This window comes from Thermochaetoides thermophila (assembly GCF_000221225.1).
Source record: "Thermochaetoides thermophila DSM 1495 unplaced genomic scaffold scf7180000011818, whole genome shotgun sequence".
In the NCBI taxonomy this organism is placed as follows: Eukaryota; Fungi; Ascomycota; class Sordariomycetes; order Sordariales; family Chaetomiaceae; genus Thermochaetoides; species Thermochaetoides thermophila.
In genome coordinates, this window is record NW_006383034.1 from 906,588 (window position 1) to 920,053 (window position 13,466).

General features: G+C 54.0%; 3 protein-coding genes across 3 annotated transcripts; 1 reads left to right on the forward strand and 2 right to left on the reverse strand.

Moving 5' to 3' along the window:
* Positions 1 to 750: 750 nt before the first annotated feature.
* On the forward strand, positions 751 to 2,198 carry CTHT_0042760 (uncharacterized protein; the record flags this gene model as incomplete). Its single annotated transcript, XM_006694614.1, has 2 exons — positions 751 to 1,250; positions 1,337 to 2,198. The coding sequence occupies 2 exons, from the start codon at positions 751 to 753 to the stop codon at positions 2,196 to 2,198; spliced, it is 1,362 nt and encodes a 453-aa protein (XP_006694677.1).
* A 2,094-nt stretch (positions 2,199 to 4,292) lies between these two features.
* On the reverse strand, positions 4,293 to 7,103 carry CTHT_0042770 (uncharacterized protein; the record flags this gene model as incomplete). The annotated part of the gene is made up of 1 exon (XM_006694615.1): positions 4,293 to 7,103. The coding sequence occupies one exon, from the start codon at positions 7,101 to 7,103 to the stop codon at positions 4,293 to 4,295; it is 2,811 nt and encodes a 936-aa protein (XP_006694678.1).
* Positions 7,104 to 11,610: 4,507 nt separating this feature from the next.
* On the reverse strand, positions 11,611 to 12,395 carry CTHT_0042780 (uncharacterized protein; the record flags this gene model as incomplete). Its single annotated transcript, XM_006694616.1, has 4 exons — positions 11,611 to 11,911; positions 12,019 to 12,114; positions 12,281 to 12,296; positions 12,359 to 12,395. The coding sequence occupies 4 exons, from the start codon at positions 12,393 to 12,395 to the stop codon at positions 11,611 to 11,613; spliced, it is 450 nt and encodes a 149-aa protein (XP_006694679.1).
* Positions 12,396 to 13,466: the final 1,071 nt, after the last annotated feature.

The following is a 13,466-nucleotide window of genomic DNA, read 5'->3' on the forward strand; positions in this document are numbered from 1 at the left end:
CAAGGCCCCAATGGCAAAAAAGTTAGGGCAGTTGCCTCGATAGTCTTCCACAGAGTGCTGGGCGCCTCCCCCCCCGGTTTCCCGAAGGCCCCGTCTGCATTGTTTTTTTTCCCAATAGTCCCCCCGTTCTGATCTCTCCTCTCATCGTCTCCCTTGCTTGCTGCCATTGTCGGGCTCCCGTCACTCCCGCCGATCCTGAGTTTGAGGAGTTTCTACCGGGTCCTGGGAGACTTGAGGACGCTTAGAGCAACGAGCAACGCAGAACGCAAGAGGGCAGCGCATTTGTTATTTGGCACTCTGTCCCTGCTTTCCCGCTTGTCCCAGTGTGCTGCTGCAGTGCGTGTCGCCTGTGCTGCTTACTGCTTGCTGCTTACACGCTGTCGCCGGTGTCGTGGTCGTGGACGATTTCCTCCATCCAACTCGCTTCCATCGTCCAGTCTTCTCTCCTGCTCCAACCCGACGCCTAACCCTTTTTCCCATCCATCTGCAGAGCCACGGCCGCGGAAGACAAAATCGCAGCCAGAACCTTGAGGTGGCATAACATTGCGGATAACACTACACTACGGAGTACACTGGTAGGGAAGAAGCCACGGAGCGATCCTCCAGTTGTCGCAATCTGCCTGCTGTCCTCTTGCCCGCGCCCTAAACGTTGTCGTATCTTCCACTTGTATCTTGTGTTTCCTCATCTTCATCTTCCTCTGCCCTGCCCCCCTTCCCAGCATTTCGGGTGTGCTCTCCTCCTCTGGCATCATGAGGCCATATAATACCCGTCACAAGACGCTGTCTCTACACTCGCTGGGCATCCACGTTCCCGGCAGTGGTCCTGCGCGCGCTGCAACAGCGAGCCGAACCTCGCCTGCCAGCAGTTGCCACAGCCACAGCAATCACAGCAATAGCAGCGCATCTTCATTAACGCCGAAAGACGACCAGCCGCCTGCGAAGAGGCAAAAGCGCGCGCACAGCGAGTCGTCAGATACAGCGCCGGCACTCGACCGGCTCCCAAAGAAGCGCGACGATGTTGCGGCAAATCGCAAGTACGAAAATACACCGCCGCCCTCGCCGCCCGCCGACGTCGAGCGCCCCTCTATCGAAACCGATGATACGCCGGCACCGAGACCAATCGACATGTCGAGCATCAATGATGAGATCGTTGAGGCCGTCATTGTTCAACTGCAAAAATCGAGGAATCGGCCCCATCTGGTCAAGGAGTTGGCGACCATTCTAATGCCGCAGCTGAAGATCGTTCAACAGTACGTCTACCTTGAGGATTCTCCTCCCCCCCCCCCCCAACCGCGCAGTCCTTCTGAAACGAACCGCTAACACAAGGTTTTTGCAGATCTGCGAACCCATGCGCCATCATCTCGTCGCGGCTATCAGCCTTCTTGAAGCGGCCGGGTTGGTCAACCGACTCGCCCTGCCCTTTGGCCAAAGAGCTCGAGTCGGTACATCCTCGCCGCACATACTTCTACTTGACTACCTGCCCACGCCAGCCGCTGCCGGATCCGGCCCAGGCGACATCGGTTCCCAGCCGATCCATTATTTCTCCCAGTCCCTCCTCCAGCTCGGCTGATGATTCTTCAGATGACTTGGAGAGGCGACGTGAGCTCAGTCCGAGCCCTGAGGTAGACCTGTCAAGCCCGGAGCTGGATGACATCGATGATGATTTCACCATGCCGGGCACGCCTATCGGGTCTTTCACGATGCGCGGCGGCTACTATATGCCGTCGCGCCATCACCAGAGCGGGTCGAACCGGATCCATATCCATCGCTCCGCGTCGCCCCCTCTGGAGAAGGACGAGAAGGAATTCACGCAGACCGCTGACGGCCTGCAAAAAAGGAAACTCAACGGCGACAACATGTCGTCGCTGCTGGACGTCCAGGGTCCGCCGTCCGCCGGCGCAACCGGCTCCAGCATAATGATCGATCTCGAAAGGGACGATCCTTTTGGTGTCGCCAGCATACCTCCGCCGTCGTCCTCGACAAATTTCCTTCTCTCCAGTCCAGCCATTCGCCCGGCGTCGGCTGCGGCGGCGAGCAGCAATGTGTCGTCGGTCAGCTTTGGGAAAAAGGATAGCGACATGATGATCATGAGCGGCGTCGACGGCAGCTGGGCCAGGCTGGACGGCATGCTTGAGTGGGATCGTAGCCCAGAAAGTATCGAGCTGGAGGAGCTCGACGGGCTATTGGACGACTACTGAATCTACTTTGAGCCTGCGGTCGTCGCATGTGTGGCTAGTTTGGAGGATGCATTTGCCAAGGCATGTGCGGGGGCCAAGCGAGCCGTATATGTACGATGGCGTTTATCTGGGGTATGTTGGGTGGTGCCGACAGCCCTATCATGAGGGGTTTGGTGAAAGTTCCCCTCTCGATCAAGGTTTCATTATCTGTTGGTTTAACTTATCGCTTTATCGGGGGCTTGTTATGTGTTATGTCTATTTTGGAGGATCTCGAGCTGCAACTTTTTCTTTCCCTCTAAATCTGGCCAGCTCTTCCCATAGAGGAGGCTAAGGTCCAAACAACGGCGTTTTACATTGTCTTAGCTGATGTGGGTTGCAAACTGGCGTTTCTGGCTGCGTGATTTTGATTGCTACTGACGTACGGAGGGTGGCCGGTGGGTGGGTTGGTTGGTTTGTTAGGCGGATGACTGGTTTGAGGATGATAGTTGGCTTCAAACAATTATGCAACACATGGCAGGAGATGGATGTAAACGGGGTGGCAGCATCGCATCGTTATATGTTGGCGGTATTGCTCGTTTGTTTGGTGGCTTACGTTGATCTTTGCTCTTCCTTCCCATCTCCTCTAGGCTCTTCTCTCTCGTACACCTCATCTCATCCCATCTCCCTTCTAATATTTTGCTTATCTCTCTGACTTTCTCCCCTCCTCCCCCCTCTCTGCCTTTCTTCTGTCCATTTTGGAGCCTGCTAGAAAAGAGGACGTTCAGGAGAGGCAGGAATTGTGGATCATGCCAGGGATATGCTAACACGTCCCAAAACTGGGCTACGAAGAAAAAAAAACAAAGATTGGCAAGTCAAAAATCAAATCAAACAGAATGGGATTTAGTGGAAGATTTTTTTAAAAAAAAAAAGATTGTGAAGACAAAAAAATGTTACGGAAGAATAAAGACAAACGAAAGTTTGAAGAAATGGTGCTTGACGAATGGTTTGCGAACATCATATACCCACCCGGCTGTGTTATGTACTTTACGTTTACTGAATGAAAGCATTCTATGTTTGCTGAGTTGGCGAATCCCAGTTGTCATCCATTCGGTCATCAATTGTGTTCAGCAGCATTATCGGTGATGCATTACGACAATGAGATTCTCCATTAGCCATCTCATACAACAATAGGCGTCAGACACCACCCAGATTGTCTGCCTTTTAAATCCCAGATAGGCCCCTCGGTTGATTTGTTGTAGCAATTTGGTCATATTAACAACCTCTTTCGAAGTTCCTACTGATTCTTTTTGCTGACATCTTATAGATGCTGAACTCCAAAGGTGATTAAAATACCCCCCACCATGTCTACTTGTTAATGATAGAACCGCAGAGGCCATTGTGGTGTCTGACACAAGGGTGGACCTCGGAAGTGTCCCAAGGACGACGACGATTAGTAGCCAACGGTGAGATGACAGTTCGGGGGCGATGCTCATCCGCTATCTAGTAGTGTAACTAAACAATCAGTTCAGAATTTGACAACTCACATTTCTTTTCACTCAGGTTTAATAACCGATTTATCTTAGGCCCTGGTTGACCATATCTTCGCTCTTGACTCGAAGAAGTATGAGAGACGTCACTTCTCTCTTGCACTAGCCATACACGGTGGGTAACTCCAACATTACGGTCTCGAGCAGATATTGTCTGCCTGTCATCTCGGTGAGAATCTTGCTGAATACCAGTTATATTGAAGGCCTATATTCTAGAATACCTACCAATCATAACTTAAGTTTTCATTGTTATAAAAAAGGGGCACATTGCCAAAAGAAAGCATATTCTACTGCTTCTATGTGTAAGACAACACCTACGGTTTGAGCAGTGTGTTAACTTACCAGTCATGTGTAGTATACAAAAAAAAAAAGTAATGGAGCATCCATAGGTAGTCAAAATCATACACCTTTTATTTTTATTTTTCATAGCCCAAGCGCTTCATCTGTCCCAAGTGCGTCACGTTGCGTTATCGCTCTATTCAAAATTCAAACTCGATACTCATCTCTAACAGCATTACTATCTTTACCGGATGAACAAGAACACACAATTCATCAAGAACGAAGTTAGAAAATCACAGCCAGACCTCACTCAGTCCTGCGTCGCTTTCACAGTCTCCTCCTCACCCCCCTTCTTGATCTCCTCCTCGATCAGCGGTTCCCCAGCCATGTTAGTAGCCAGGGACTTGGTTTCCGGCCCTGGAGTGCTTTCCGTGACCTTCTTTTCATCCTTAACCTCCTCAGCGGTCTGGACCTTAGCTTCAGATTCCGGCTCCGGCTCCGGCTCCGGCCCCTTCTTCTCCGGCTCAGCCTCTGTTACCTTCTCTTCACTCTTTCCCTCAGCCGACGGAACCGGCGTCTCTTCGACCTTCGCCTCACTCTCAGCAGCAGGCTTGGGCTCAACCTTCTCCACAGGCGCACTCTTCTCCTCCTGAACAGCCTCATCAGCAGTGCTAAGCGTGCCATCCTCCGGATCAATCTCGAACACCGTCTTAGCCACAGAAAACGCAAATGACACCTCCGGCTCCTCCTTAACAGGAGGAGGAGCTGCCGCCGCCGCCGCCGCAGCAGCAGCAGCCACAGAAGTAGGCGCTCTGCGCTGGGGACCACGAGCTCGACCTTTCCTGGCGTCGCTTAGCGGCGCCTTCTCCTTAGCCTCGACCTTCTCCTCCCCACCTTCTTCAGTAGAGCCAGAGCCAGAGGACTGTTCCTCCTTTTCCTTCTCCTTCAGCTTCGCCGCCAGCACGCCTTGCGGCCCGAGCTGCAGTCTGCGGTTAAGGTCATTCATGAAACCGGCCTGCAGAGCCGCAATCTTAGAGCCGATAGGGCGAGCAGGGACGGCGGGCTTAGGGCGGGGTGCGGGAGCAGCCGTCTCGGCGCTAGGTTCGGAAGAAGCGCCCGATGTGGGGACAGCGGCCGGTGCGGGCCTAGCGGCGGGCCGAGGCGGGATCTGAGGCTTCGGCTTGTCCGGGATAGCCGGTTTAGTATGATCTTCGCCGTTGACTGACACCTGACGGGGTTTAATCGGGCGGCGCTCGGGAGTGGCAGGCTTTTCGCTGGCCGGCTTAGGAGGTTGCTGAGGGCGCTCTGGAAGCTCAGGCTTAGCCTCCTCGACTGGTGAGGCTTCCGCTTCCTCGTCCTCCTCTTTTTGCGGAGCCGAGACTTCAGTCTCAAGTTGTGCAGACTCGGGAGCATCTTCCCAAACGTCGCGACTCGGGAAGCGGGAGGCGGGACGAGCAGGAACGACAGCCGGTCCACTTGGCTTCTCCTCCTCCTTGACCGGCGGCTTGCTGCCGCGGGCAGCGGGGAAGCCTTCGGGCCCGTACTGTTGGTACTCTTTCTCAACAAGCTCCTCCTGCTGACGAGCAAAGACTATAGCAGGAGTCTCGATCTCAGGCGGAGGAGAAACCTTGACGACTGGCTCAGGCTTCTCTTCATCATCACCGCCCTCAAAGAGCTCGGGAGCCGAGACCTCGGCAGTGTAGAAGACACTGCTGGGAGCGTCTTCCCAGATGTCGGCGCTAGGGAAGCGCTGCTTCTTATGGTTGTTCTTGAGTGCTTCCTGGATGGAAGGTCTCCGCTCCTTTGCCTTATCGTCGTCCTTGAAGAGCGGCTCATACTCCTCAGTCTCCTCCTGTGGTTCAGGCTTGGGCTCCAAGGTCACCCTCCTGATGCTGGGAGCACGGCTCGAAGAACGGCTGACAGGCTCCTCGATCGTCGGAGGCTCCACTGCAGGCTCCTTAGTGAGCACGGCCGTGGGGTCCTTGGCAACCTCATCTTCGGCTAGGATGGGAGCCGTGTAGGGGTGCTCTATTTCCTCGTTCGCCGACTCGGAATCGCTGAACATGACCGACTTCCTACGGTTGGGCTCGTCAACGTGGATGACCTCGGCAAGACTCGCGGCCTGCTTGTCGGGCGAGGCAGGGCGAGGAGAGGCAGAACGCGAAACCGACTCCTCCAGGGCTTGCCAGGCGACTTGTTCGCTCGGAGTACCGGAGTAATCCGTAGCACCAACACCGGTGCCGCGGACGGCAGTCTCCCGAACGATCTTGTTAAGGTCCTCTTGGCTCATAGAGAAGTCATTAGGCCGGTCGTAGTGGTGTGGAACACGCTCCTTCTTTAGGAGTTCTGGGTGCTTCTCGTAGTAGGCCTTCTCAAGCTTGTTTTGAGGAATGATACCATGGCCGTGCAGGCCATAGGTATCAAGGGGCAGGTGGCCAAGAGCTGAACCCTTGCGGTGGTGGTTCTTGTTGCTCAGAGCGGGCGAAGGAGCTTGGACATCGCCGGCATTCGGGTACATGGGGACTTGCTGGCCAATCTCGGGAATGCCTTGTTCGTCCTCAGGGAGTGAAGTCGCCGAGAGTTGGCTGGCGCTACTGGCCTTCTTCTTAAGACTAGGCCTCGTCGGAACGCCAGGGGCTGGGCTCGAGCCCTCGACGCTACTGGGCTTGCCGATACCAAAAGCAGCAGCTCGCTCACTATCGGTACGAGTGACTGTCTGGACGCGCTGCTTCGCGCTGGCCGCAGGCAGCGAGGGCTTGGGAGCATGGAGCTGGAGATCGCTGGCAATGGTCCGGGTCTGCTCAGGCTTTGGTTCCTCCTCGTTGGCCAAGGCCAGCTCTTCCGTCAGACGGGCATATTCCATGCCCTCCTCGCCCAGAGAGGGGAGCTCGACTGAGTGTCTCTTAGGGGCAGACTCGGCATGCTGGGCTTGCAGCAGCTCCTTGGCCTTGTTGAAGGGGACCTCATTCAAAGGCGAGGGGGCGAATCGGTCGGGGTTGGGGCTGATGGAGCGCTGGAGGCGCTTAGCAGGGCGAGGAGGAATCATGGGGGGCGTCTTCTCCGGGCTTCTCGAAGGCCTCGGGGGTATGGCAGGCGGTTGAGCAGCTGCTGTAGCCGACATGGTGGGCGGCGGCTCTTCAAGTCAAATAGAATATGTACGGTAGGCAGGTGAGAAGATTATAGGAATGGCAGGGACGGCTCGCCACAGCGCGGGTCGAAGGAAGGGAGCAACGAGTGACGAGCGACGAGTCAGAACTTGAAGAAGGGTCGGGTCGGATTATTGCGGATGGTGCTGCCGCCAGTGCCGCGAGCCTTTTTTTTTTTTTTTTCAAAGAATGCAACGCTGGTTCTAGTCAATCATGGCTCATTAGCCCGTGCACGAAGGAAACAGTCGGTGAATGCAGCATGCGAGATAACGGCAGAATGGGGCAGGGCGGCTTCGTCTGCGGCCAGAGAGGCTCATTACCAGCTCTGACGTTGCAATGTTGCGCGATAACGAACCCCAAGATAAGCATGGCCCGGCTCAATCAGTCGTTGCCAGCGTTCCCTGCGAAGCATTGCGCCGATCAAAGCCGCCCAACAGAGCTCAACAAAGCGGCCGGCGGCCCGAGGGGTAAACGCAGCAAGCGATCTGGGTTCGATAGCCATCGATAAGGCTGAGAATACGGGCCCGGAGTAGTGCTGACAGCTGCTAGCGTGCAAGCAATGTGCCATCATGCCAGGAAGCGGACACGGAGCCTGACCGATAATCGAGGCTCGATGCGGCGAATGATGCTGCAGCTAATGGTATTACGCACCAGCTGGTTGGTGTCGTGCATCTCGCTCGCATCGTGCATCTCGCATCACTGTCAGTCGCAGCTATCCATCCATTGACGTTGAGTCCGGCAGATGGCTACAGTCAGCCGGTCTCAAACTTCCCGGGAGCACTCAGCGCAACCAGAGCACACCACCTCGGCGGCTGAAGTTGCGTGTTTGCGTGTTCCGGACTCCCGTATCTCTGGAAGGAGGTTCTGCTCTGCTCTGCTGTGCTCTGATCCGGGGCCCCGCATCTCACGTCGATGCCGTCCTGCGGCCATTGCTGATAAGGGGCAGGGAACAACAAGAAAGTCAAGGTAACCAGGGCTACCGCCCAAACATAACTACTTACCTGTCAAAAGGGGAAAGAAGCTTATGGAAGTTTAAGCCGTAGATGGTGTACAAGTAGCAGGCAGCTTGGACACCTCGTCGTGATGAGAGAGTGCTGGGTTCTGCTTGACAGATGAAGAGCAGAAGACAGACAGGAGACGTTGGGGTTCAATTGACTCCCAGGATGTCGGGCTCTGTCAAAACTTGGCAGCTGTTGGCTGCTCTGCCTTGCTGTGAAGTTGTTGATGAAACTTGTTGGTCTCGAAGCTTGTGCCAGAGGCGGCATCACCACCTGCTTATATTCGTCATTTTTGTTTCTCGAGGTACCTTTGTACCCTGTCGTGCACCCTTGGGCAGTTATTCCGTTGGTTCCGCGAACTCTCTGCTCAATGGTGCCCCGTGTCCAGTTGTAAACAGGGATGCAGCATCTCGAGAGGCCAGAACGGCCAGAACGCTGGACAGCAGCTGATCCAGTGACCTGCTCCGCATCGTGAAGTTGAGTCGAAAAGACGTGGAGCTGGCTGGACGGTCTACGGTGCGCGGCCAGCGGCACTGTGGCACTGTGGCAGCGATGACATGCAGGTACAAGTGGCTCTAGCACTGTGTAAACGTCTGCCACATTTCACCAGACGCTCCTGGGGCAGCTGCTGATGCAGTGTTGTCCCAGGCAGCACAAGCTTAAAATTTTGGAACGAGTACTCGATTACTTTGAACTTTCCTGTTCGTCAGGGCTCAAAATAATATCTGGAATTTTTATCCTCATCTCAAGAACTCGACATCATGTTCTTTCACACGGAACCAGCGCTGAAGGACTTCACAGTTCTTTACACAGTGTCCACACTCACCAAACACCTGACCCCTCCGCCTAGCCCCACCAAAACCTGCAGCAGGGCCCTGCCAAAAGCAGCGGCAACCGCTCTCGAATTGGAGGATCGAGATGCAAATGACCCCAAGAATTTTTTTTTCTTTGCGCAGCCTCTCTGACATCTTTATGCAGTTCAGCGCTGGCACACCAGGCACGCGATCAGCAAAGAATCTTCGGCGATGCCCTGTCTGGCCTGAGAATCGGTTTGTTTCCCGCCGTCTTTGACAACATGAGCTAAGGGGTTGGCATGCACACACAACTTTCGTGCAGATTGTCCAGCACCCAACGGTGTATAGCGTTGCGAGCTCCTGGCAATTCTCCCTTGTTGGCTGCCTTGCCTGCCTGGCTTTCTTTGACAGTTCTGATGGCGGCGCATCCGACTGACACACAGCGGGGGTCTGATCGCCCCTTCGCCGGCCGCTTCTTGAAGCTTGTTTCGGTGTCCTTTTTCCAATGGTGTGCCGGCAAGTTGCCCTTCGGAGGCTTTCCATTCTCCACGTGTGTTCATAGCGGCCGGTTACACGGTGGACGTACCGTTCGTGTCGGTTGCCATCGCCAGTCCTTTGCAGGCCCATTAGCTCCATTCTACGATCCGTCTCGTCCGCCGGCGCCTGCGCCAATCGTCGGCTGCCCCGCTCTTCCACCAGATATTCCCCTGGTGACCGCCTTTTGGCTGCCTGTTCTAAACATAGGGGTACGTACCCGGGCACCTTTGTGGTCTGGCCATTCTCGAAGGACCTCAACGTTGGGCTTCAGGGTCTTCGAGATGCCCCAGTGAAAAAATTTTGGTGAAAACTCTTGTTGCTGCTACATTACGTGGTCCAAGTCGACAATCTCGCTCACCATCGAGTCCCGTACTCTGTTGCACACCGGATGTATGCCAAGGGTACCTAATTGCCTCAAAGTTCAAGTAGATGCCATTTCCTGAGCTATGACGCAATTGCCTAGATCTTCAGTCCTAGGGTGCTTGGTCGAGCCCCTACAATCGCAGCATATGGACAAGCTCTACCTGTACCTACCACCTTCTGTCGAGAAGACGACTTTATTGACCGCGAAGCCTTTGGGCGAACATGATGTTCTGACGTATAGATCGCAATATCCTTCATCTAGGGACATACGTTTCTTATAGATCCACCTTGAGGTTGTAGCCCCGATGTGCACTACATGCCCCCTACGCACTAAGCCCTGTAAGCCAAATTTTCAAGTCTTGGTTCGAAGTACCAAAGCCAGCTCCTGGATCTTGATGTCTGGATCTGCTCTAGCCAGGCCATGATCTGATGTCACATAGAGGGGCTGTCATACGAGAGCAGCTCACAACCAGTTCCTCCGGTTACGTAGCTGGGCACCGAGTCTCTAAAAGTCCCGATTACACTCCACCTGCCTAACGGAAGAACGGATACCCACCTGTTTCAAACCACAACTGAGGTTGGGCCTTGTTCTGGGAAGTCGATCATAAGACACGGCTCAGTATGTGATATATGCGGGGTAGGTACATCCAACACGGCTCCTTTGCATATATTCCTGCTTAGTTACTTCCGAAGCCTGACAACGAATTTGTGGTGTCCAATGAGATGCCTGACTTTTCTCACACTGCTTCTTTCACGCATCTTCACGATACGTAGAGCATCAGGCCTGCGAAATCTCGCTGGCAGCTTAGAATTATTAGAACCTTAGCAAGAGTTACGTCAGCTTCTGTTGCAGCCAAGTCCAAAAACTAGCTCATACTCGAACAAAAGATACGTACCCCTGACCGTAGAACATGTACATAGGTATAAAACTGGCCGCTGAAGCCATACAACTTGTCTTTGATGTCCGTATTTTTGAGCAAAGATCAACTTGGGCTGTTTGTTAACTCAATATAATTCAATCAGTACGCTCATATGCCTGATCAGCGACCTACGCACCAACATGGGTCTGGTCGGCTGTTTTGGAATCATAACAATGTTATATAGGTGGGTATGTCTGATGTACAACCAACCATATCGTGGTTATCAGCCTTTTCCCTGAAGGGTAGCTAACCACAACTGAGTTACAAAACTAAGCAAGTTTATATTGAGAACACACTTCCGTTCTTGCTAATGCCTGTATGGACCTAGGCAGCGGTAAAGAGAGAAAGAAAAAAAAAAACTAAACAAGGACCCTTAGACGCCCCATGGACATGAAAAGAAACCCGTTCTTTAAACGTTCTTCCCTGCACATAACCAAATACACAATCAAACGGAAAAGCTAACTTCTTTTCTTGTTACCAGTCCGCCCATCTCATCATATGGTTCTTTTCCCCTGTTACGAGCACGTAGTGTGTACGTGTGTGATGTGTCCAAGGCATACCTTAGTAACACAGAATCCCAACCTCTTCTCTCTTAAGTCCCAGCTTCAGTTTCAGTCGTGTAATGGAAAACGAGTAACCAGCGATGCCAGGCCCAGCAAATGACTTGCTTGAACCTGGAGCGCCTCCTATGACTCCCAGATCCAACCTTATCTCCTTCAACGTCTCATTGATCGCTCCGTTCCGTGTCAGAGACCCGTGTCCGAGACTTGAGTCTGTTCCTCCACCTAAACCATCTCTACCTTGCCGTTGCCACCAATCATCAACTCGCCTAACCCAACCTGAATCCTCACTTTGATCTCCCCTCCCCGTTTACACAATCATCTGCGCAACTCCAGCACCACCGAGGGTCTTGCTCCCAACGAACGCCTGGCCCTTGATGCCCGCAAGCAGGTAACAGACGCCGGTAGCGCTCAGCAAGATGGCGGCCGCGATGAGGGAGGTGGGACGCGCGATGATGGAGAGCCACTGGACGAGGGCCATGACGCCGTAGGCACCGGCACGCATGTAGTTGGTCGAGATCTTGCGGATGGCATTATCGAAGGTCGACGAGGTCGGGCAGATGCGCAGGAGAAGGGGCACTTCGACAAAGAGGATGATGAAGGAAGAGACACTGCGGGAGAAGGGAGCAAGGGATGTTAGTTGTGAGTTCAACCAACCAGAGAGGGCGGATCTGGGAAGATGCTTATGGTGGGGCTGAAAGAGGGGTGGGTGACGTACAGGCACAGCACGGAGAAGATGATGATGAAGACGTTGAAGGTGAAGATGTTGGCGATGCCGAGGGCGAAGCAGAGTAGCATCGCTAGAATACCGAGCCTGGTGTGCGCGCGGTGTGTTAGCTTTGTGATTCATGATTTCTACTGCGTATCTCGCCATGCCCCCGTATCCGTCAGGCTCTCCATCGATTGCGTCGCATTTGCGAGAAACGGCGAATCGTCCCACAGCAAAAACAGGAATAAAAAGCGTGGGAGGTCGTGCTCACCATTGCCCGTAGATACCTAGAGAACGGCACGTTAGCAAGCCCGCTCTGTAAGACCTTCAAGGAGACGGAGAAACACACTGAAGTTGCGCGTCGCGAATTCCTCTTTCAACGACATCTTGCCGGTATTGGAGATGCCGTCGCTATCGATTCAACTATCTAGCAGATCTGGTGCTTGATGTTGTGGCTTAAAAAAGCGGACTGCGCCTCAAGGCCCACGTCTCGCCTGACGACACGTCCGTCCACAGGTGGTTTTAAGTTCAAGTCAGAGCCGCACAGAGGTTGAGCCTTGCGCCGGGCAGTGCTTTATAGAAGCGTGGTGATGCAGCGGTCGTGGCTAGTGTTGGTGACGCCCTTGAGAAAATCACGAGATGCCTCGAAGGGAAACAATGGCAACGTTGCAGGAAGAGACAGGTATTTGACCGATCGGCGGCGACGGCGGGTTCGGGGATTCCTTTGGACAAGGGCAAGCGACTCGGCGCTCTTTGTGAACAAATTCACCGTCACAAGAATTTGGGCCTGGAGAAAAGGGGGGTTGAATGGGCACCTGGCCACGCAGTTGCCAACGAGAGTTGCTGATATGAGTGAGCAGATGATCTGGTCTGGGACGTAGTAAGGCAAGCTCCCGCAGTTGTGCGCAAAGATGGTTGAAAGACAGCCCTTAAAGTCCCGGGTTGTTAGCATCGCTGTCATTATTTTAGCGGGTGTGCAACACGGGCTGGGCCACAAGCAACGCCTGGAGCAAGAGGTGGGGAACTCGGGTCCAGCGGGCTGCGGTCCCGACAGCGCTGATGATTGGCTGCCGGCAGCTTCCATGCCAACGGCGACAGGGCTGTTTGGATGCCACTTACCCACTTGTTGGGAGATGGGAGAGCTTCCGAAACACCTTCCCAAACACAAGCGCCTGGACTGCACAGTGCACTATCAGATGGTGCTGCGTTTGTTGCGCCAGGTCGTTCTTTTGGCTGGGCTGGCGATATTTATCACGGACGGAAGCGCTTTTAGCTTGCAGTCTTTCCAGGGTATCCGGCAACACAGCCCAGAAGCAGACTTCTGCCTGCGTTCCTGGAGCACCCTCAATATAAGACGCTGACGTACAGCGGCTGACGCGGCGATTGGGCGCAGCCATGATTTCCCAGGACAGCAACGTAAACCTTACACACCACTTACCACGCACCATCGACACGAG